Source organism: Mastacembelus armatus, chromosome 16 (genome assembly GCF_900324485.2).
Source record: "Mastacembelus armatus chromosome 16, fMasArm1.2, whole genome shotgun sequence".
NCBI lineage: Eukaryota > Metazoa > Chordata > Actinopteri > Synbranchiformes > Mastacembelidae > Mastacembelus > Mastacembelus armatus.
This window is the reverse complement of record NC_046648.1, coordinates 24,730,248-24,752,169: the sequence shown is the minus strand read 5'-3', so window position 1 is coordinate 24,752,169 and position 21,922 is coordinate 24,730,248. Positions and strand designations below refer to the sequence as shown.

Here is a 21,922-nt window from a genome sequence, read left to right as displayed (position 1 = left end):
TGAATAAAGGTATGTAGATATTGTGCAGGGTCTTTCCAGTGAGAAACAAAATTCATTTAAGCCTGATAAATAATGTAAATTCAAAACATTAAAGTGGAAGTCAGAGGTGATCTTTTCCCTCTTCTGCTTTCAGCTCAAGATGCATTTAGGAGCAGTAGGAGGTTTCAGTCATCATTAATGTAAAATTAATTACGTAAAATGTAAAATGACCCATGTTGCTAGAATGACACTGCATTCATTATTATTATTTTTTAAAATGTGTTTATTTAAAAAATGATGGGTTTTAATACAGACAGCTCCTCGTCTAGAACTGTCCTGAAGTTTGTAAAAATAGGGGCAGGGTTAAGATCAGATGTTGGGGGTCTCCAAGTTCCTCAGCCATAGTTCCAAAGCGAACTTTGTCCCAGTGCTGACCCGCTCCACATCTGGCCCGCTGGCCGGGGCTCGGCTGATAAACACCGTCACAGGCAGCGTGGAGTCGCTCAGGACTCCCTCAGCTGAAACCTGTGACACACTGGAAACACACGACATTACCCAAATTATGTTTTACAAAAACACACAACTAATATTTTTATATGTAGTATATAAAAGAACTGCTGTAAACAGCATTCTCTCGCTGGATAAACTAGTCAGGAAATCTTTGTAGTTATCTCCAGGGTCTAAAACTCACCACAAATTATTTATCTCAGACTACAATGTGATAATTTGATGAAGCCCCACCATGTTTAGTCAGTTCTTTAGTTTTTATTTCTGTCACCATATACATTTGGTGCATTCCACGTGGGGTTATAGTACACTACTTTTTATGAGGCACCAAAAGAATACATAAAACAGCAGAACTCTTGAGATGGAAGACAGAGAGTAATTAATGAGGGACAGTATTCTTGTTTTATTTGCTGTTCTGGCCTTCAGCTGGTCACTGACAGTTTCAGCCGTGATACCTGATGCTGTTCGCCAGCTCGTCCAGTCGAACCTCAGCATCCTCTCCGTCTACGGCGGACACGATGCCTCTGACCAGCCGGCTGTCGGCCCACACACACGCACTGACCTCTGCGGGAGAGGGGCTCAGAGAGGTCTGGACCAGCCAAGAGGAAACACAACTGAACTGAACACATATTCTCCAATCTGAGAAACATGAGTCACATACGAGTCCCAGTGTGTCAAAATCAACAAGGTCACGGTCAAGTCACCTGTAGCTTCAGGTGTGAGAGGGAGGAGTGCAACAGCATGTAGATGACTATGTGATGTCTCTGAGGAAGTCCTCTGGACAGCATGGGAGGGTAGACTGACTTAAAGACAGCAGGCACAACATTAAATGCATTTTAAAGCTGCACTGCACAAAAAGAGAACTGTCTCAAGTGTGATGACAAAAAACAGAAACCATAAGACTTCCATTATTTTTACAGTAACCCAAAACAGACGCTGGCTCTAGACAGTGAATGGCATTTGGTTTTAAAGGTGACATCAAGTTACTTACATTACTTCAAAAAATTCCCCACTTTTATTCTAAAACTGAGGAAGCCTTACCGCACACTTCAGATTTCCATTCCTGTACTTTTTCTAACCATACTTCCTCTGTCTCACCTCCCACAGTCCCAGTATTTTTGGAGAAACTTCCTCCGGTTCCACTTTGAGTCCAGTTTCTTCCATCAACTCCCGGAGACCTGCATCCAGCAGCTGCACACACAAACACTCCATCAGAAGAATTTGAGCCTTTTGCTGGCATGAGCAACACAAACATTTAAATATCTGTTGTTTTGCAGTAGCACACAGAAACATATACAGCAAGAAAGAAATGTCTTTACTGTCTCGCCTGGTTCCAAATGTCCCCCTTTAAAAGAAAAAACAAGAAAAAGTAGAGTTAGAAAGCACAGTATCCACTGTGGAAGAAGTGTGTGTGTGTTACACAAGTGTGTGTCGGACCTGGAGGAACCCAGACGTTGGGAAATATACGAAGATGCTTCGCCCGCCGTGTCAGCAGTATTCTCTGATTGGCTGTCTGCAGTAGGACTGCCACGCCTACATCTACACCACGCTGCTGAATGTCCAATGGGATCGCAGCTTCCTCTGTGACTGACAGGTGCTTGATGGGACAAAAGGCGGGTCTCTGAAAAACAAAAAAACAAACCAGGATTATTTTTGAGGTAAATATTAAAAACAAATGGGGTAAATACTGCATGCTGAGAGGTAAAGTCCAAGGGGTAAATATTAAAGTTTGCAGAGTAAATATTAAAGACAAGGCTTAAACAAACAAAGATAAGAGATAACACTTTGGATTACAGAAGCTTATACACACTAAAAGTCATCCATAAAAATATAAAGGTGCTGTAAAGTGCAAAGGAACCAAAAGTCATGTCAAAAGAGCTAATGACAGCCACAAACAAATATGAGTATTTACATGTGGAATAAAAATGATGCATAAGAAAATGACTTAACTGAGGAACAGAGTTATATTTCTAATAACAGCTGCATGAGTAACAAAAACTGAATAGACACTGTCCAGGCAGGACTTTTGTTTTTGTCAAACAGAGTTATATTTAAGGACATAGGGCCAAATAAATATAAACTGGGGGAAACATTAGAGACGGGGGTAAATATTTTGCGTCTGACCTTCAGAGGAATCCCTCGTCCTCTGTCTCCTCTGTACAGAATAAACTGGTTTTTCTCCAGTGACCAGTTCACCTCCACCTCATCATCACCAGCGTCCATGAAGTGACCCGTTATACTCTGGAAGAAACGTGACATGAGCCAAACTGACCCTGGGTCTCCTCCCTGTGCGCTGTCAGCTGGTTAAAGGATCAACCCGACCGTCTCCTCCTGCACCAACCTGAACAAACTGAGCTCGTTGGGGAGCTGCTCGGTCCTTACAAACGTAAACCAGGATCCTCCTCACTTTGTCCATGCTGCTTCCTCAGCTCACCTGCAACACAACAAGCAACTGTCACATCACACCTGCTCCCACTGTCCTTTAAAGGGACACTTCACATGTTTTTACATGATTCACTGTGCAGAAGTGACAGACTGAAGATTCATCTGCTCTCACCAGCACCAGAGGTGTAAATGTTCAGTGTGTCCTGAGTGTGGCGCTAGAAGAAAAGGCAATGGTGTCATCACAGTATGTGAAACCTAAGCAGCAGCTTTTTCTTGTGTTCGTGTGGAAGGTTTAAAACGTGCCACACTCATTAATATTAGAGTAAAAATCAAAGAACTTCGTTCCAAACAAAAAGCTGGTTTAACACCAACTAAAGACCGTGATGGATGGATCAGGACTAAAGACTGAAGGATTTATTAAGTGCAAATACTAAAAGAGCCTGTGAAAAATAAAAAACACCGAGATTGTTCATCATGTTTCTGCTCTTCATGTCATTTTCTATGACGATATAATTTACTCAGTTAACATGCAGATTGTCTACCTGGATCAGACAGGTGCAGTTAGCATGTTGCTAACACTAAGCATGTTGGGCTAACTTTATCTAACCACATTCATTCTGCAGTTAAACGCTGCCAGTCGGACAGTTTGCTACACGATCCGCTTCACGTTTTACTGCCCACCTTTACAATTAAACACCACAAACAGAAACAGTAGAAACAGCAGAAACCTACTGTCAGAGAAGAAACAACGGCTAACTTCCGGCAGGGCATTTTAGCCTGAATACACATCCGGTTGCACACTTCAAAATAAAAGCCCTCAACATTCAGGAACAGCTGGTGGAGCTGAGACTGAAGAAACAATAAATCAAACGAATAGATCAATAAACAAGTATATAAAGAGGTAAATTAATGAACAAATAGATAAACATCTCAGTTCTTACCAGATAAAGGGAGAGTTAAACATTTTCCAAGAACACTAATGAGGAACCCATATGAAAAACAAAAGTTATTTGGTAAAAAATGATTTTATTTTTTTTATTTTTTTGTAGAAAGAGGAATGAAGGTCTTATAAAAGCACAAAGCATCTCAGTGGTGGCTCTTTTTGCTGAAACAAATATTTTCAAACTGTCCTCAGTTTAATTCACTCAGATAAACAGTTTCTCAGTTTGATCAGAAAAATTACATTTTAAATCTTAACACAATCAACTACGCTCTTGAATAACTGTATCATTGTGATAAAAATCAGAAATACAAGAAAAAAAATTGATATTTTCAGAATAAAAGACCTTTATTACCGAAATATCTTCAAAACACTTTATTCTGAAAATATTTTGACTTATGACATATTAACAGATAAACCCCTAAATTACCCAGAATACAGCACAGCGCTGTCAAAGTGACACAGCAAAAAGCAACAGGTGAGAAGCAGAGAGAAGGTGAAGTAATTACAGGTAGTAGTGAAGGCAGAGTCTTATAGTACTCTGCTGTGATAATACTGCAGTATTTGCAGCCGTGCTCAGGGTGATTTTGGAGGTGGTACAGAGCATTCCTCGCCGTCGCTGCCCAACAGGGTGACGGTGCTGCCGTGGTCTGATGCTACACCAGACAACAGAGATCTGCCGTCATCAACCTTCACCTGCAGGTCAAAGGTCAAACAAACAACTGAGCACCATCAGGTGACATGCTCATACTTCCTGTACTTTCACTTGAGCAGCATTCTGAATGCAGAACTTCCACTTGTACAGTACAGTGTGTACTTTTCCTTGAGTAAAAGTACTGAAGTACTTCTAAAGTGTCTTACCATGGCTGGGTGGTACCGACTGCGGTGTCTGATGCTTTTCCCAGAGAAAACACACACAGTGATGTTGACACAGACCTGCAGGACAAGCAGGACCAGGAGGAGACCACGAAGTCCAAACACAAGCACCTGAAACCCCAGAGACCAGAAAGCATGAGGACGGACCCACACAGAGCAATCGACACAGTTGAGCCGATCAGAGTCCTTTTGTACTGGTCTTGTGCCGACACAAGAGCCCAGTCTGAACGTTATCAGCCCATTAAATGGCTGGTATCAGTTGCCATCAGTCATTACACAGAGGCAAACTGCACCTACCTGTCCTGCAGCACCTGGACCTGAGACCAGGCAGAGATATAAACTTACATCCAGAATCCACATGTTACTGCTGCAGCGATCCCTCTCGTCGTACACCATGGTCCTGGGGCCGCAGAGCAGCTCGGAGGGGGGGCGACCAGCCAGCAGCCAGCAGACGTAGGCCACACCCAACAGGCCGCTCATGGCACCGAACAGGTTGGACACCAGAGACGCCCACACCTGTACCAACAGTCACACATACCAAACCTGATCCACACTGGCTTTGACTTGTTTCAGCATCACACCCGTCTGACAGAAATGTATGTTTTTATCAAGTACATCCCTGTGGGAGCAAATGACAGAAACAACACTGCTGTTCTCAAAGGAGCAAAAGATTCTGCGTCAGATACTTTGTATTGGTCATTATGAAGGATGTGAAGCCGCCACGTTCACCTCACAGAACAAATTTCATAAAGAGTCTGTGTAACTGCTGGAGGACAGAGGGGAATCTGGGCTTTTAGGAAAGACGGATTTAGAGACATCTAAACCAGTTTTGGTGAATCCTCTTTAAATGTTTAAAATCAACTCAGCATTTATAAAAATGAGTCAGAAAAGCCACATTTTTTATTTTTCAGAACTATGATCAGATAAAACGCGAGAACTCACCAGCCCGACTGAAGTCCGTCTCCCTGCCGCCTCAACAACAGAACCGGAAACTACAAACTGCACGAGAGCAGAGATTAAGAAACAAAAAGGATATTTGAACATTTTTCTCTTCAGTAATCTGAAATTTATTATGACTGAGCGAAGTTTACGCACAACGATGGCGAGGGCGAACGGAGCGTGGAGGATCAGGTAGTGTGAGAAGACACAGGTCAGACTGAACAGGATGCACAGCAGACCGATGAAGATCTGAACCACCTGCAGGATCAAACAGACAACAATGGAGGTCTACAGCACAGACCAATAAGATGAACCAGGTTCTGGACTCACACACATTATGCTGAGGACACCACAATCATTGTTGCTGTCAGTCTCTGGATGGGATCTGGACTCAGTCACTGAATCAGCAGCTGCTCCTTTAAGAATTCTCATCAATCGATCGATACCTATTGATTATTTGAAGTTTATTCCTGATCGTGGAATCAGCAGCTGAACTGGAGATTTTTTTTAAAACCTGCATTGACATTGTTTTCACCAGAGACATCATGAACCAACAAAGTCAAGAATATCTAATTAAACAATGTTGTTTATTCAACGTCTGAACCAATCAGCTGTGAGCACAGGTGAGAACCAGTCGTTTCCCATCATGCCCTGCAGGTTCGCACCAGGCTCCAAAAAGCAACAAGAAAAGAAGAACCAGTAGGACCACAGTGTGTCCAATCTGCCAGGCTCACCCCGAGGCCCCGTGGCTCCCCCCGCAGGAAGGTAGTCGTCATGTCGTCCATCTTGGCGGGTGCAGGCGGAGGAGGGGCCTGTTCGGTGGGGGCGTCACAGTGGAGCCGGATGGATTCATCCTGAGGGATGACCTGCGTGATGACCACCACGCCACCAACTGTGGTCACAGATGTGGACGTCATATTGGAGGTCAGAGGTCACAGAGGGAATTCTGGGAAAAAGATGAGAACAAATAAGAGAGTGATCTGACAAATTCTTCTTCACTGGTAGAAAGTAACGAGGTCTCAGTCTCAGCCACAGGGAAATACTGAAATAATCCAACATGTGAGGAGCTTGATCCTGTTGTTTAATGTTCACCAGACATTTAACCTGCGATCAAACGTTATGGTTTAAAATGGGACGTTTCTTCTACCAAATAAAATTGTTCTTTGTTTCAATCTACATATTCACAATATGTCTGATTCCTTAGGTCACACTTCAGTCGTCCAACACGTCTGGATGACAAACTAACACATTTCGCCTTTAATAGATAAATGTGATTTAAATACATGAGCCGCATTTACCAGCAAACCCCGCAGAGTCATATAAGCCCTGGAATGTTGCTCCTCCTGGTGTTTACATCCCGTGAAGAGCCAGAAAATCTTACATTTGACGAATTTTAAATGGAGTCTGGTGACGTGAACAAACAGGAAGCGCTACTCCTCCGGGAGTCACGGTTCATTAAGTGCAATATTAAATGTTAGTTCGTCAGTCATGCAAAGGTCATTAAAAAGAGTTTTACCTTCGCGTCGTCACCTCCTGGAGAGGAAACGACAACAAACTACCGCTGCTAGCTTTAGCTAAACTACCGACGGTTGTGACGCAGTCACATCAAGTTTTCTGACTGATAAAACGAATACAGACTGTTAAAAACCAAAGCTTTTAGCTTCTGTCCTTTAACATCCACACATTTAATGCTTCTGTTGACACGACAAAGGTTTACCTGCTGTTAAACTCGCAGTTTTCGTGCAGGAATCTGGAAACAGGCGCACCTGAGCTGCGTTACACTTTTTTTATTCTTCCAGGTTGAAATAATGCTGCCTTCAGGGCCTCACCCTAAAAATCGGAAATCTCAATTATAAGCTAAACCGGTTAGATCGGGTGGGCGTCAGGCAAACTCAGGCTTTAAATAAGTTCTCAGAAACACCACAGAGTAAGAATCCTATATATATATAATATATATATATATATATATATAATCCTATATAAAAAAGGAGTATTTAAAACAGCAACTTTAAATGTTTAAGGAAAATGTTTTTTCAGAGATACTGAAGTTGCGTGTGAGACTTGTTTTAAAGTCTTCTAACTATAAAAAGTTTCATTTAATACGTCCGTCTATGAAAAATCACACACATTTAGTTCACAAAGTAAAATCTTTGAGAAATTTTCTTTTTGGTGTCTGGTGCCAGCTGTTGTCTTTTCTGATTGTAAAAATCCCGACTACACCTGAAGGCAGCCCATGAGTCCTCACAGCATAATTTCCGAGAATCCAGCTGGAGGTTGATGTTTTATTGGCTCAGCAGATGACAGAGTTTCTCTCACATGAAGCACAACTTCCCCCCAGTGTGTTGGAAAACTTTAATCTTTCAAAAGCTGTTTGAGGATCATCAGAGAAGAAAAAGCTGCAGCTGTTAAATCTGTGACAATAAGTCCTCGATAAGAGGAGAACACCAGGTCCCCTGGAGGGACAACTTTGGATTTTTGTCCTAAATTCAACTTTTCTCTGGGAGTCTTTAAAGTTTTCATCTCTGCAAAAAAAAAAAACAGGAGCAGCTTCAGCCACTGATCTGTAAAATGACGGGATTTACCAGACACGGACCTGTGCAAATTCTGGAGTTAGATCATCATCGGCAAAAAAAACAGAACAAAACAAACAAATCACTGTCAACCAACATATCAGGACAGATTTACCAGCATTACCAGTAACTTTGATTAAATAAATAAAAACTGTAAATATTCAAGTTTCCTGTTTGTGACCATGTAGAAATGTTTGATTCCAAATGATCAATAAATTATTAAAAATGAACACCATGTCAAACGGCTTGGTGCTAACTCGTTACTATTACTGATAAATCACTGATATATTGATCCCAGTAATCATTATGTGCACAGCAGGTTTCACATCTCATCCAGTTCACATACATTCATTAAACAGAATATGACATATAAAACAACACAGTCATTATCTATGAAAATGATTCACTAAAAACAAAAACGAGTCATTCAACATGACAAACATCATTTTTAGACGTAACTATAGAAAAGAATGACATTAAAATTCAATCGAGTTTCTAATAAGCAGTTTGCGATGGATTCTGTGCAGAATGAACCAAATCGACTGCATAGAAAAGCTTCAGTGAAACCATAAATCCTAATATCCCAAAATGCAAGAGTGAAAAATAAAAACATTATTTGTGTAAAATGAGGAAAAGGTGTTTTAACAACATATGTCAGCTGCCAACACACCAGGTCATGAGCTTATTACATGAAATGTTTCTTGTACAATGGAAGCTAAAGAAAAATAATCAGCAAAACACAAGCAGGTTATGACTGTTGCTGGTTCTCTGAAGATCTGATGTTGTTTGAATCGTTAAATTAACTGAATTTCAGGATAAAGAGAAGGGATTTGGTTCTTTCCTGTGACTATGATACAAGTTAAAATAAGAAAATGACCAAAACTGAAAAGAAACATCTTCTGATGAACGAAAGATGGAAGGAAAAGAAAAATAGATCTGGTAAAAGAATAGACTGTATTGAAATAAACATGTTAATCCAGTTTGAATCTGTTATTTGTTCTGGTCTCAAACTGGGATCATGTGTCAGATCAGTCTGATTCCTAACAAAGGCCTGCGCTAATGAGGAGATGATCCAGTTCTCGAAATGAAGGCGTCTTCTACTAAACCATCACTAGTCCACCACTTTCAGCTCCGGACCAGCGTCCTCTGTGGTGCTCAGAGACGGAACGGTCTCCATGCAGTTGTTTACGTGGCTACTGTCCTTCTCGCTGACCAGAGGGGTCACTTTGAGGCCAAGGTTGTTTTGGTGCCACAGGTAAAGGCATCCAAGTATCAGGACGCAGATGCAGACCGCCAGCAGGATGGAAACCCACACCAGCGCGCTGAAGTAACTATACTTCTCATGAGCCTCGCTGAGCGGCTTCCTCCCACACTGGACGTCTCTGTTGGACGTAGGGGTGGACTCTGAATTATTGTGCTGAAAGATGTTTCCCAGTCCAGAATGATTCTTTTTGATGACAATCTCTTTGTCAATAGTGGTGAATTTATCATCACGTTTGCTCTCTGTAGGGTAGCTCTCCTCCAAAACCTCTGGTTCCACTGTTACTAAATCATCATCTTTATGTTTGTGGTCATTGTCATTGTTAACGTCTGCCGAGGGTCTCACTGAGCGTGGCGAAGCAATCTGTCGGACGCTAAAGCTCGCAACTACTTCCTTGTACCCAGCTTCCTCCGCCTCGCATTGGTAGCTCCCAAAGGTGGCGTCGGTGGCGAAGAAGCTGAGCTTCCCTTCAGCTGATTGGATGAAAAGGTTCTCTGGCAGGTTTTCGAACTGAGAGGAAGTCCAGGTGAGAGTGGCCAGGTTGGAGGGTTTGACACACTCAAGCCGGACTGCTTCATTCAGGGGAACAAGGATTTCTGTAGGACAGAAACAGAGCAGGAGGAATAGAGTGAGGAAGGCTCAGCGGTCGAGGATTTAGACACCTGGTGGTCTCACTGACCTAAGGTTGAAATCTTTGGGTTTTAGTGAAATATCACAATAATGTTTGAATGCACTGCCATGAGATTTGGTCCTGGTCTAGAGACCCAGTACACTCTGCTTTCCTACCTTGACTTTCTATGATTTGGTGAAACACACAAACATTTGTACCATGTAATCAAAATGAACGGACACAAACTGAACACAGAGCTTTAGGGCCCCTGGAGGTCTGGGATCCTTGGGAAGTTGCCCCCTCTACCCAATTGAAAATCCAGATTTGGCCCAAGTATTGAATCCTGCAGACTTTCCCTTTAACTTCACTACCAGATTCCCATCAGTGTTTTTCAGTGCAATATCAAAATTTGACTTCACTGATTCTCTCACTTTTCATCCAGCTCCATCATCAAACCGACAATCTCCAGTTTAAGACCTGAAAAACTGGGTCTGCCCTGCACCCTGGTTACTCATAGGTAGCATGCTAAGAGGCTAAACTGATGTAGAAAATGGGAACAACAACAATGGTAGTGCTGTGAGCATGTTAGCGTTTGCTGCTAGCGTCGCCCACTAACTGCATCCACATTTCCACCACTTGCATCTTTTCCTTGTCTCACTCGTCACCCACAGAAGATGCAGGGAAATTTAGAGGAACCAGTGATTTTTTAAAAAAAAAGGGGGGTCATTCATGTGGCTTCAAACTTCAATAGCTTCATCCAGGTACAGTTTCTAAAATGAGTTTTCTTCTCCTGACTGAAGAAGATGTTACCTCTGTCCTGTCTCTTCCTGGTTACTCGGCCACATTTTTCATCCACGCCACCATTCTCCAGGGCTTGGACACTGAGGAGTAAAGCATCAGATGGTCAGTCCGTGCATAAGGCTGGTGTGTGTCAGTATGTATGAAACTTTTTACAACGCTGCCCCTGCTGCGGTTCAACACATTTTGATTTCTGCTCCTGTGATGTACTTGAGTACTTGAGCCTCATGAAGTATCAGTAAACCCACCGGCTGTAGATCTTATGGCATTGTTGGTTTTCTTTTAGCGTCATTGGATGTTTTTAGAGTTGAACACTGGTAACTATCACTTACATGGGATCAGGACTGGTGTCCAGACTAGTGCAGGCCCTCTGGGTCGGACTCCATCCACAGAAAGGATCCCTGGCCAGAACACACTGGCTGCAGGTTTTGTAGATCGAGCAGTTTGCCAGTGGTACAGCAGTCACACCCTCAGAGGTTCCCACATAAAGTACTCCCTACAGCATCAGACACGACACCATGACATGTAGTTTGTCGGACAATATTAACTAATAAAATATTTTTGATTTACATTCAAGCTTTTACTCATAATGTCCATTTGACCGGATCCTCTTCAGACGATCTTTGTCGTTAAACCCATTTTAGGCTCCTGATGCTTTTAGCAAACAGGAATAGGCCTTGCTCCAGTTTTATAACATTACGTGACACAGTACCGTAAATGTTCGACATTATGCAGACGACACACTGTTGTATATTGCTGTTGGTTTGAGTAACATTAGCTCCTGACTCCGTTATGTTAATAACAGCAATACAACAATATGTTATTGTTTTATAACGGCACTAAAGGCTCAGGTCCTAAACAATTATGAGAAAATGTGCAAATCTGTGAAAGATGTCAGACTCTGAACATTTCTATTTTAGTTATGTCTTTGGTTTTGTGAACAGACACAAATTTACTGGAATGGATTTCCTAAACAATATTTTATGTAACTCAGACTGATGCATAAAAGGATTTTAGGGCCTGTTCCACCAGATTAGCTAGTACGAAACTTTTCCTTTCACTGACCTGATACATTTCATTAATAGAAACAAAAGCTATAGTTGTAATTCAAGCACACGATTCCATTATTCATGGAAATAAAAGGTAAATTAGAATAATAGATATCACTTATCACCAGTTTTTTAAAGCTTTACCTTGGAGGAGGAGAGGATGATGCTTTTCATCAACTGAGGTTGTTTGAACACCTGAATCTCCTCAATGACCTGAGGCCCCAGATCAAACAAAACCACTTTGTGGAAGAATCCAGACTCTGTTCATCAGGGAGAGAGATGATGAACAAACAGCAGGAGCATAAAGCAGTAAAGTAACAGCATTTTCCAGGCCTGTTATCCTGAGGTTGAAATGGTTCTTTTTATCAGTATTATTAGTTTTGTTTATTGTGTGACGTGTTACCTGTGAGAAGGAAAAGGACAGTGTACTGGTTCCCATTGGCTGCCTTAGTCCTCATCGCAGCAACTCGAGCATATTGCTGCCCTGAAGAAACAACAATTGGACCATATCCGACTGGTTTTACACTCCCCCCAGTCAGGAAATTCTTCTTTATATCATCTAATATCGAATCTGAAGCACTGTCCTGTCCACACTGTAAGAAACAATGAAGGGGGAGTTATACAAAAACATCTAATCACAGTGTAATGGTAGTAGTATAAAATGAAAAGAGAGGTAAAAGGTCTGTTTTTTTTTTTATTCCAGATAGTTAAAAGGGTCTTGAAGTGTCAAATACTCAGCAGTGACACAAGAACGATACAGACGAGGCTCAAACTAATAATAATATTAATATGCATAAAATCATATCTGAAGATCTTTGGTTATTTGTTCTGTTTTTGACTCTGCACCTTTCCCAGGTGGGAGTGCTGTCCCTGCAGTGGATTCCAGCGGTGCTTTCCCACATCAAAGGTCTTGTAGCTCCCAGTAAACACTGTCTTGATGTCCTGCAGCCTAAAGACGCAAACTGCAGACTCTGAGTCTGAGGACCTGAAGGACAGCAGAGGTTTTACTCCTGGAAGACCCCAGACTACATCACTATCATCAGGTCTTGGTGTGACAACAATATAAATCACTTCATTTGCTCCAAAAACACCCTGAGATATAGATATATCTATTTGCTTTATGTGACATGGACCAGGTGCAGGGTTAGCTGCGATCTTCCTACCACTGAGAGGTGAAAACACCGTAGAACAGAGTGTCTGAGGTGTTGCTGCCCTCTGGTGGCTGCAGGGTGAACACATCCTGCAGAACATTAAAGGGAAGCTGCCTGGGAGACTGACAGAGCAGAGGAGCTTTGGCAAAGGACGTCCACTTCTTCTGAAGAGTCCTCCGCCCGCCAACATCATCCTGTAAAGCAAACCTTCTTGTTAGTACTACAAATACACAACATGAGGTCACTCTGGTCAGAGGCGGCTCTGTTTACGGTCACCTTGCAGACTTGAGCCACACGAGCAATTTGCAGCTTGTTTACAAAGTTAAACTCCTTCCCAACTTCACTGAAAAAGAAGTAGAGCTTCCTGTCTGCCGGGTCCAGCGACGAGCTGATGAATGCCGGCTCTGAAATACAGAAGTGATGAAAACTGAGGTTTCAGTGACATGTGGAGGGAAAAGAGATCTGAGAGTAAATCAGCTCATTCAGCTGAGAAGGAAGTTTCATGTGTTAATGCAGGAACTTTTTCATTGATTCTTCCCTGTTAACCACAAACCTTTTTTTTTCACTGATCAGTTTTTAAAACAGAGACACTGACATCACATTACAGTTATTTGTTCTAGATGCAGCAGCAAACAAACACTGTCCACGTTCTTGGGTGTGCAGGGACTAAAAGCACTAAAAGATGTAAAAACCTGTGCGTGGCTGTTTAGACATGGAAGTGTGAGGTACATTTAGAAATCCAGAGGTTTTTCAGACAGAGAAGAACTGAATCATGGGGGAAGTACAGCCTGTAAAAAAACCTCACTGCAGTGCGGTTTGGTGTATGAGGCGACACAAATGCATGTCAACTATCTGACAAGGAGGTTTTTATGGCTTTTAAATGGCAGCATTACAATTTCATAACAAACAACAGCAGTTTGAAAGAGGGTCGAGCCCTTGTTTAAAGTCTGGGACCACACTGACCGAGGTCCCAATGAATCTTGGCTGATGTGCTCCAGCTGTTTTTCATGTCATCTAATGAAGGATTAACAAGGTCACAGAGACATAACATCAGAGTACGGACCCTGGAGTTTACCACCAGGGTTATCAGACATTCCCCTATGATGAAACTGTGGTTTTAGTGAAATGGAAACAAGTTGTGTCTCGTGCTTCAGCTCACGTTGGCCTTTTCTCTATTGCCTTCATTTCTACATTGTTGAAGCCACTTAGGTTTGGCTCCATATTTGCAGATATTTGTGTATACAAATAGAAACATTGCTGAAAACATATAAACCATAAAAGTTTCATAAAGCTGTGTTGTGTAACACTGTGGGATGGCAGAATGTCATGTTGTGTCCTTTATGATTTGAGTTTTTGGATCAGCGATGCATCTGATGTGAAATTGTTACGGCAGCAGAGAGTCTGAAGGGTCCGATGTTTTGGCAGAATGTAGAAAATATGTGATGGAAGCAAAAGGGAAGTTTATGAAACAGATTATTATAGTCCAGGGAATCTCCCCTGACTCAAAGTGACAAAGTCCAGCCTTCATACTAACACTGACTGAGTTTCAGCTTGATGTAGCAGAGTAAGAAGAATCAGAAGACAATAAGAACATGGACTCGCGTGATCCACGTTTGTCTGAGCACAACACTGTTTAAAGACTTAATATCTATATTTGATTGATGTGTCTCACACCTAAACCTCCATGTTATATTTACCGTTGTTCCTGTTTAGTGTTGAGTTGCTAACTAACATTATTCAACTAGTTAACTTTGTTTTACTGCACTGTGGACCTGATCTCAGTCTGGGAATAGAACCACCAACCCTCTCAGTGTTCATGCCTTTATGTTCTACTCTCCCAGCTGCCAACGCATATTCTGGTTCTGCATCAGCCTCCGTCTGACACGTTTCTTGTTTCCTTCCTCTTTTTCTGTTCGTCTGTGACTCACTACACTTGTTCTTCGTGTTTCTGCTCATTTGCTCCGACCAAGTTAAACCACAGCCTGAAGCAGTGAAGAAGCTGAGTTTTACAGGAGACACCAGTGGTGCTTGAAGTGGCCTTCGCTGGTATTGGCTGACTCATCAGTGATGTGAGGACCCGTGTCAGCACTCACCCTCCAGTAGGCCGAGAGACGAGTCCAGGGAGACGTCTGAGCGGCCGTTTTTGCTGAAGTGTCGAAAAATCTGAGGATTGACCCCTTTGAAGTCGGTGGTTGTGGCGGCGAACAGCTCGCCCTCTGCACACAGAGAGACACAACAGCTGAGTGTGTTTATTCAGAAAACACGTGCAACAGGCCAGTCAGCATCAGTGCTCACGCACAAATCCATCCCCTCTGTCAGAGGGCTGGAACCCCATACAGTCGAGTTTGCAGGGTGGTCTCTAACAAACCATGAGACCAGCACAGCTGTAAGTGAGAGCAGACTGACCGATGGTGACGCCGATGTTTCTCTGGAAGGGGTTGAACGGACAGTGACCTTTGGCCCCGCCCTGTTGGACCATGGAGAAGCTTTCGGTGTCCTGAAGGAGACAAAGGACAAAGAGTCTGAGCTGCTGAACAATCACAGCGAAACTGGAGAAAATACTGAACAGCAACAGCGTAGACTTACAATGTAGGCATTATGGGGGCTGTAGGCGTAGCTGCCACAGACGTAGAGGTGAGTGGAGTTTATCAGCTGCAACACACGGACGTAGTTTGGACAGTCGACCTGCAGGAAGACGATAATGTTTAAAATGAAGCCCCACTTTAAACACTCAAAGCCCATTTTAAGTCGCCATGGATGTGTTTCCTTTTTCTGCACCAGGCAGGATCATTTTTATCCAGATGTTGACGATCTGGACACAGCTTCACTCCCCTCGGAGTTGGTGTTGATAAATGACCTTCTGTAATCGTCATGAGAGAACCAATGAGAGGCCAAGCTGGGCCACGTGCTGACGCTGAGCCAATCACAGTGCAGCAAAAACAACTCAACACATCGGAGACACAGCACCCTGTCACTGTGCCACAGCAGCACAGGCCCACAGTGCATGGTAAGATGCTAGAGGGTCAGACATGTTGGTCTGAGACGAGCAGCGTTTCACCAGGAGGAAAACCTCAACAACTAAAAGCAGAAAAGAAATGGATGAAGGTGCAGTGTGTTTATATTTACACTTGGGTTCTTCCCTTTACGTTGACATTCGGTTATGTCACTGTTCGATGGACGCCATTCTACCTGCACGAGACACAAGAGACACTGTTCACTGACCTGACAAACAAAATGATGCACATTTTACTTTTCAATGAATCACATGTCATAAAAACCTTTAATCTTTCTGTTTATATTTCCTGAGAGTTGAAGTAAAATGATCTGTATCTCACCTTCTTCTTCAGGGCGATGATGTCACTCTGACTGACATCCAATGAGAGGACGGCGTCCTGAGCCCCCACGTACAGGGTGGAGCCGTCATCGCTTAGCAACAGGGTATTGGTGTTTTGGACGTCAGGGAGGCTGAAGTGGACCAGAGGCCTGACGGCAGAGTCTGGGCACAAACACAACAGGGTTAAGTTTGTGCAGTGAAAGCCCCTTCCCATGATGCACCTGTTCTCAGCTGGTGTGGAAACAGAAGGTCGTTAATAGCGTTTGGTTTTTTTCTCAGATATCTAAGTTTACATCGATGGGACCGAACAAAGACGTGCTCACTGCTGTGCAGCAGAGCTCAGTGTAAACCAGACTGAGACTATAACAGGAGACAAGAAACACAAATGACAACAACATGTTATCAGGCGTCAGCTGACCGGCAGACAGAAACCACCACTTCCTGTTTCAGAGGCTGAGGCTGAGGCTGCTGGTGTGGGTTCAGGTCTGGAGAGGATGCGGTTCAGAGCTGTAGAGAAACTCTCCGCCTGCATCTGAGCCTGAGTAGTTTTAAAATAAGAAGCTGTGTTTGTGATGGGGGAGTGAAAGACGTTGCTGCTTCATCCTGTGACACAATCTACAGATTTCACACCTTCTACAGCTCCAAAGTGACAAACTGCTGCTTCTGTCACAGTTTATCAGCATTTAGCATCAACACACACTGTTCTGTGAAATCTACTGGGTTATTATTGGTATTTCTGTGAATGTTAGCACACAGTTACCCCCATGGACATCACTGCCTCGGAGTTTATATCCACATATTTCTGCATAAATACACAAAGGTTTCAGAAAGTCTCTTCATATCTTCTCCCTTTACTTCATGTGTTTGGACTGTGGGAGGAGAAAACCCACACAGACACAGGGACAACATGCAGACTCCACACAGAAAGGCCCCTGGTCCACCTGGGTTCAGACCCTAATCCTGACCTGCATGTGTTTGGACTGGGAGGAGAAAACCCACACAGACACAGGGACAACATGCAGACTCCACACAGAAAGGCCCCGGGTCCACCTGGGTTCAGACCCTAATCCTGACCTGCATGTGTTTGGACTGTGGGAGGAGAAAACCCACACAGACACAGGGACAACATGCAGACTCCACACAGAAAGGCCCCGGGTCCACCTGGGTTCAGACCCTAATCCTGACCTGCATGTGTTTGGACTGTGGGAGGAGAAAACCCACACAGACACAGGGACAACATGCAGACTCCACACAGAAAGGCCCCGGGTCCACCTGGGTTCAGACCCTAATCCTGACCTGCATGTGTTTGGACAGTGGGGGGAGAAAACCCACACAGACACAGGAACAACATGCAGACTCCACACAGAAAGGCCCCGGGTCCACCTGGGTTCAGACCCTAATCCTGACCTGCATGTGTTTGGACTGTGGGAGGAGAAAACCCACACAGACACAGGGACAACATGCAGACTCCACACAGAAAGGCCCCTGGTCCACCTGGGTTCAGACCCTAATCCTGACCTGCATGTGTTTGGACTGTGGGAGGAGAAAACCCACACAGACACAGGGACAACATGCAGACTCCACACAGAAAGGCCCCGGGTCCACCTGGGTTCAGACCCACAACCTGCTGCTGGGAGGAGACTCCACTGTTCCACCGTGCAGATTATGTTGACTGATTGTCATTGGTGACTGCATATTTTCTAAGAGTATTGGATGGACCGGCATCTGTCCTGCACCATAAAACAGAAACGTGGTGTCCAGTGTGACACCAGTAACTGTCGGCTTCGTCGTCAGTTTTTAAGCAGGGCAGATTCACTTCTCTATACCAGTCTCACCACAGCCCTAAATCAAAGTGTGTTAGTGTGACAGTGCAGATTCAGACTGGTTCTCACTGAGCAGCAGCAATAAGGACACGTCCATGTCAGTGTCAATTCTCTATTCATCCTGTTTGTAAAGCCCCAAATGAGAATAAAATAACCTCAAGGCACTTTACACAGAGAGATGTCACACGTCATTCAGCTCACAGGAAGAGAATTTCTGCATAAATACACACAGGTTTCAGAAAGTCTCTTCATGTTTTCCCTTTAATGGGTCCTTTCCCAGGTCCAGGTTCCAGGTCAACTGGGGTTCAGACCCCTGACCTGCTGCTGTGTTGATCCTTTATATTATCAACACTGGATGGTTCGGGGGAGGGACGCCTGCACTGAGACTCGTCTGTCACCGTTGCAACATAAAATACTTTTCTTTCCCACTTGTTTTGACTCCCCAGTGTTTGCAGCTCGTGCACCAACACGACAGCACCCTGTCAATTTAATGTCAACTCTGACTGACAAGATGCTGCCGCCATTTTCAGCCGACAGAGGTTTCTGTGAAATGGTCGCTGCTGTGTGAGACTGACTTCCTGTTCTAACCTTTGGCACTGCAGAGAGAAGCAGCGTGGACAGGAGTGTGCTGAGGTGACGGGTTGTTGGGTTCTAGTGTTCCTGAGTGAGACCTTCACGTGGTTCTGGATTCATGCTCAGTTAATACTGTTGTCACGCTGCTATTTGATTGGCTGTTAGTCAAAATTTGTTCGTTTGTTTAAAAGAAGATGGATTATTATAATAATTAATAATAATAGTAATAATAAACTCCTCTCTGCCTCCAGCTGCAGGACTGTGTTAGAACCAGACCTCAGGGATTTAACGTGGAGTCACTTTGACAGAGGTCAGGTGTCCTGGCTCCTCATCTGTGTAACGTGGTTCTTCAGACTGGCATGTTGGACTTTACTGAACAAAGACCCTCTGCTGCTGGAGCCCCTGACTAAACTGGAAACCAGTTGTAGTGTTGGGCAGCTGTCAGTCATTTCACAGCAACAAGCTGAGACATCCCTAAAGGTTCAGCTGTCCCTGCCTCCAGTTTGTCGCAGAACTTACATCTGCATTTAGAGTCAGTTTCTATATTTATCTTCAGGGTCAGAGAATCCAGCAGGGGGAACGTCAGGTGGAACTCAGAGTCACAGAGCTAACTAGATCTTACTCATGCACCGGATTTGACTGAAAAGGAGAAAATGTTCTTCAAGACTTGACTCCACCCGTGACTTGACTCAACTTTGCATTTTCTGACTCATAAACATCTTCAGTATTATATAGTTTCAAACATTCAGACGTTAATTCATGTAATTCAAACAGCAGCAAAAAGGCCTTTTCATAAATTCACTTGTTTTCAGCGTCTAACTGTGAATATTGTCTTTGTCTTCTGTCGCAGTTAAACAGATAAATCACTGAGAGATGTCACTGTTGGATCTGAGGAGTAGCGATAAATATTTTCACTGTTTTCACAGAGCAAGTGATCAATCAGCGATTAGTGTATTTATCAATGGCAGCCATAAAATGTTTTCTCTCCTCACTAAAAACAGACATTTCAAATACATGCTCCTCATTTCATCTTCATTTATCTTCCCATAATCCTCCAGTGACACAAACTCATGTCCAGAACCAGGAAAATGATCAGACCTGACCGATGACAAATGTTTTCTGGACTTACTGAGGAGGAAGGAGGTCCGTGGAGGAGGCAGCGAGCCGGTTGAGCTCTGGACGCCAAGGAGAAGGAGGAGGAGGAGGCCTGATGGATCCATGATGGAGGAGCTGGTCCTGGAGGGACACATGAAGACGGAGAAATATCAAAACCTGTGTTTCCTCTGTGTCGGCTCCAAAGAGAGAAACGTACCGACGCCGAGCGCTGAGACACAGTGAAGAAACTACGCTTCCTCTTTACTGTGGTCCGAGGTCAGGGGGGGAGGGCGGAGGAGGTCTGAAAGCTTCTCAGATCATCATCATCATCAGCAGCAGCAGCAGAGCGGAGCCTTGTGGTTTCTCTTCATGTGCCAACTGCTGGTTTTTGATGCTGCTGTTTTACAGATGTGCCACTGAAATAAACAGCAGCCAGTCAGTAACAATCAGCCTGTCAGTAACAATCAGCCTGTCAGTAACAATCAGCCTGTCAGTGGACCGACACTGACACAAGTGAAAGCACACAAGACAAACCCGACACAGAACCTGAGCGTCACTTATCAGTGATCCCCAGAGACACAAATAGAAATTCATGACATTCAATCTGCAGGAAGTTGTCAGCGCAGGAGGAGCTGCAGAAGTCGCTTCACAAGGAGACTCGATTTCTGAAAGTCCATTAGAGAAGAGAGGTTTTGCTTCTCGTACTGCTCTGATTCACTTCATCCTGTTTCACATCCACTGCCACAGTTTCACATTTGCTCCCCACCACACAAGGCCCGTGCATCTGACCTAAAAACAGGCGGCAGGGGGAAGTTAAGGTGTCTCTAGACCGAGGGTCATTGTGATCACAGGTTGACAAGGGAAAAGGACAAAAGTCTCACGTTCCTCATGTTAAAAGCAGAAACTAAAGTATGTGTTGACGAATTGTCTTCTAAAAAACAACAAACTGTTAAATCTGCCATGAAAATCACTGGTATTAAAAATCTTTTCCTTCAGACAGAAACAACCAAAAGCTGGTTGTGATCCAGCTCACGTTCTACTCAGTACATTTCAGCTTTTACCTTCAGGTTGTCACGTTTAGGCGAGGAAGAGGCCCCAGATGCAGACTGGGCCGGAGACCGGGATCAGACAACACACAGTTTAATTAAGTCCAGGTGGACCGAGCAGAACCACACAAATCATGAAAAGAAGCACAGTAACCCAACAGAGTTCCAGAGTTTTAGTCCAGCAAGTTCCAAACCAAGTGCACGGTATTCCAGGGCAGAAACAGGTAAATACAGGAGAGACAAGAATGGGCAAAGTCATGTGATCACGCCAGAAAGTAAAGCAGGGAAACTGCCAGGGGAAATGCAGGAAGAGGAGAGAATTAACAAAATAAGAGTACAAACAGGAAGTAGAACCTGGGTGTCTCGTGCATTGACCCCCCCAAATGGAGCAAAGTTTGGACAGCCTGGGCCTTTAGCTCCTACAGGATAGACTGGGAAGACAGGAAGTCCGTGTGGGTCCTGACACTGTTATTAGGTAGAGAATTGTTACGCATTTATTTATTCCAGCCTGAATCACAGCTCCTAACTGAAAGAGTAACACTGACGTGGGGACTCGTGTAATAGTCTCTGTATGTTGTTCTGTGTTGGCTGTAAATACCTGTGTTCTGCTGTTAGTCCACCGAGATGCTGCTCGCTTCCCTACAGAGACAAATAACGTTTATCTCAAAAACTCCAGTTTACGTTTAGTTAGAATTTGTTATTCTCTACACATATAAACAATTAACATAAAAAGACACACAAACTGTTTTAAACTTTTCCATCAAACACCATCAGTGGCCAACGCCAACGTGTTCATATGCAGATGATTAAAGTCATGCAGAGGTAGAAAGTCGGCCATGTTGGAAAAACTCAAAGTTCAATTACCTTTCAAGTCGTAGAGGATGTGCAGGGGCCATCACCAAACTCAATAAATACAACAGAGTGAGACATCTTCCCCGTAGATCATCTGCCACTTTTCAGATGAATAATTTAAAAGATGCATCCGG

The 21,922-nt window shown here is 43.7% G+C and overlaps 3 protein-coding genes across 6 annotated transcripts; all 3 read right to left on the bottom strand.

The window, feature by feature from the left end:
* Positions 1-244: 244 nt before the first annotated feature.
* On the bottom strand, positions 245-3,719 carry nudt17 (nudix (nucleoside diphosphate linked moiety X)-type motif 17). Of its 2 annotated transcripts, XM_026316664.1 has the most exons (10): positions 3,604-3,661; positions 3,044-3,086; positions 2,828-2,920; positions 2,611-2,727; positions 1,924-2,107; positions 1,806-1,831; positions 1,585-1,677; positions 1,191-1,289; positions 942-1,075; positions 245-514 (listed from the first exon to the last, which is right to left on the bottom strand). In XM_026316664.1, exons 3-10 carry the CDS (start codon positions 2,900-2,902, stop codon positions 349-351), a joined length of 894 nt encoding a protein of 297 aa, XP_026172449.1. In that variant the 5' UTR covers positions 2,903-2,920; positions 3,044-3,086; positions 3,604-3,661; the 3' UTR covers positions 245-348. The 2 variants fall into 2 exon arrangements, with proteins under 2 accessions (XP_026172449.1, XP_026172448.1); XM_026316663.1 differs by lacking the exon at positions 3,044-3,086 and having other exon boundaries at positions 3,604-3,719.
* Positions 3,720-3,982: 263 nt separating this feature from the next.
* On the bottom strand, positions 3,983-7,456 carry LOC113136150 (membrane-spanning 4-domains subfamily A member 4A-like). The gene is made up of 7 exons (XM_026316667.1): positions 7,344-7,456; positions 6,361-6,572; positions 5,783-5,884; positions 5,630-5,686; positions 5,033-5,203; positions 4,673-4,798; positions 3,983-4,507 (listed from the first exon to the last, which is right to left on the bottom strand). The coding sequence occupies exons 2-7, from the start codon at positions 6,541-6,543 to the stop codon at positions 4,388-4,390; spliced, it is 759 nt and encodes a 252-aa protein (XP_026172452.1). The 5' UTR covers positions 6,544-6,572; positions 7,344-7,456; the 3' UTR covers positions 3,983-4,387.
* Positions 7,457-7,963: 507 nt separating this feature from the next.
* On the bottom strand, positions 7,964-21,213 carry LOC113136144 (semaphorin-4A-like). Of its 3 annotated transcripts, XM_026316655.2 has the most exons (16): positions 20,952-21,213; positions 20,108-20,306; positions 19,925-20,031; positions 16,401-16,561; positions 16,192-16,254; positions 15,652-15,750; positions 15,472-15,562; positions 15,159-15,281; positions 13,342-13,469; positions 13,078-13,259; positions 12,761-12,899; positions 12,318-12,507; positions 12,059-12,174; positions 11,198-11,361; positions 10,878-10,948; positions 7,964-10,053 (listed from the first exon to the last, which is right to left on the bottom strand). In XM_026316655.2, the coding sequence occupies exons 3-16, from the start codon at positions 20,013-20,015 to the stop codon at positions 9,308-9,310; spliced, it is 2,364 nt and encodes a 787-aa protein (XP_026172440.1). In that variant the 5' UTR covers positions 20,016-20,031; positions 20,108-20,306; positions 20,952-21,213; the 3' UTR covers positions 7,964-9,307. The 3 variants fall into 3 exon arrangements, with proteins under 3 accessions (XP_026172440.1, XP_026172439.1, XP_033181469.1); XM_026316654.2 differs by having other exon boundaries at positions 19,925-20,306; XM_033325578.1 differs by lacking the exon at positions 20,952-21,213 and having other exon boundaries at positions 19,925-20,591.
* Positions 21,214-21,922: the final 709 nt, after the last annotated feature.

Excerpts from the sequence above, each read along its gene's own strand:
- nudt17 (XM_026316663.1), bottom strand. The coding sequence starts at position 2,902 with ATGGACAAAGTGAGGAGGATCCTGGTTTACGTTTGTAAGGACCGAGCA. Across the intron at positions 2,108-2,610 it reads GACGAGGGATTCCTCTGAAG|AGACCCGCCTTTTGTCCCAT; the intron begins GTCAGACGCAAA and ends TTTGTTTTTCAG. Across the intron at positions 1,076-1,190 it reads TCTCACACCTGAAGCTACAG|ACCTCTCTGAGCCCCTCTCC; the intron begins GTGACTTGACCG and ends TGGCTGGTCCAG.
- LOC113136150 (XM_026316667.1), bottom strand. The coding sequence starts at position 6,543 with ATGACGTCCACATCTGTGACCACAGTTGGTGGCGTGGTGGTCATCACG. Across the intron at positions 5,885-6,360 it reads GGGAGCCACGGGGCCTCGGG|GTGGTTCAGATCTTCATCGG; the intron begins GTGAGCCTGGCA and ends TTGATCCTGCAG. Across the intron at positions 5,687-5,782 it reads CGTTCGCCCTCGCCATCGTT|TTTGTAGTTTCCGGTTCTGT; the intron begins GTGCGTAAACTT and ends GCTCTCGTGCAG.
- LOC113136144 (XM_026316654.2), bottom strand. The coding sequence starts at position 20,045 with ATGTGTCCCTCCAGGACCAGCTCCTCCATCATGGATCCATCAGGCCTC. Across the intron at positions 12,175-12,317 it reads TGTCCTTTTCCTTCTCACAG|AGTCTGGATTCTTCCACAAA; the intron begins GTAACACGTCAC and ends CCTGATGAACAG. Across the intron at positions 11,362-12,058 it reads TCATCCTCTCCTCCTCCAAG|GGAGTACTTTATGTGGGAAC; the intron begins GTAAAGCTTTAA and ends CTGATGCTGTAG.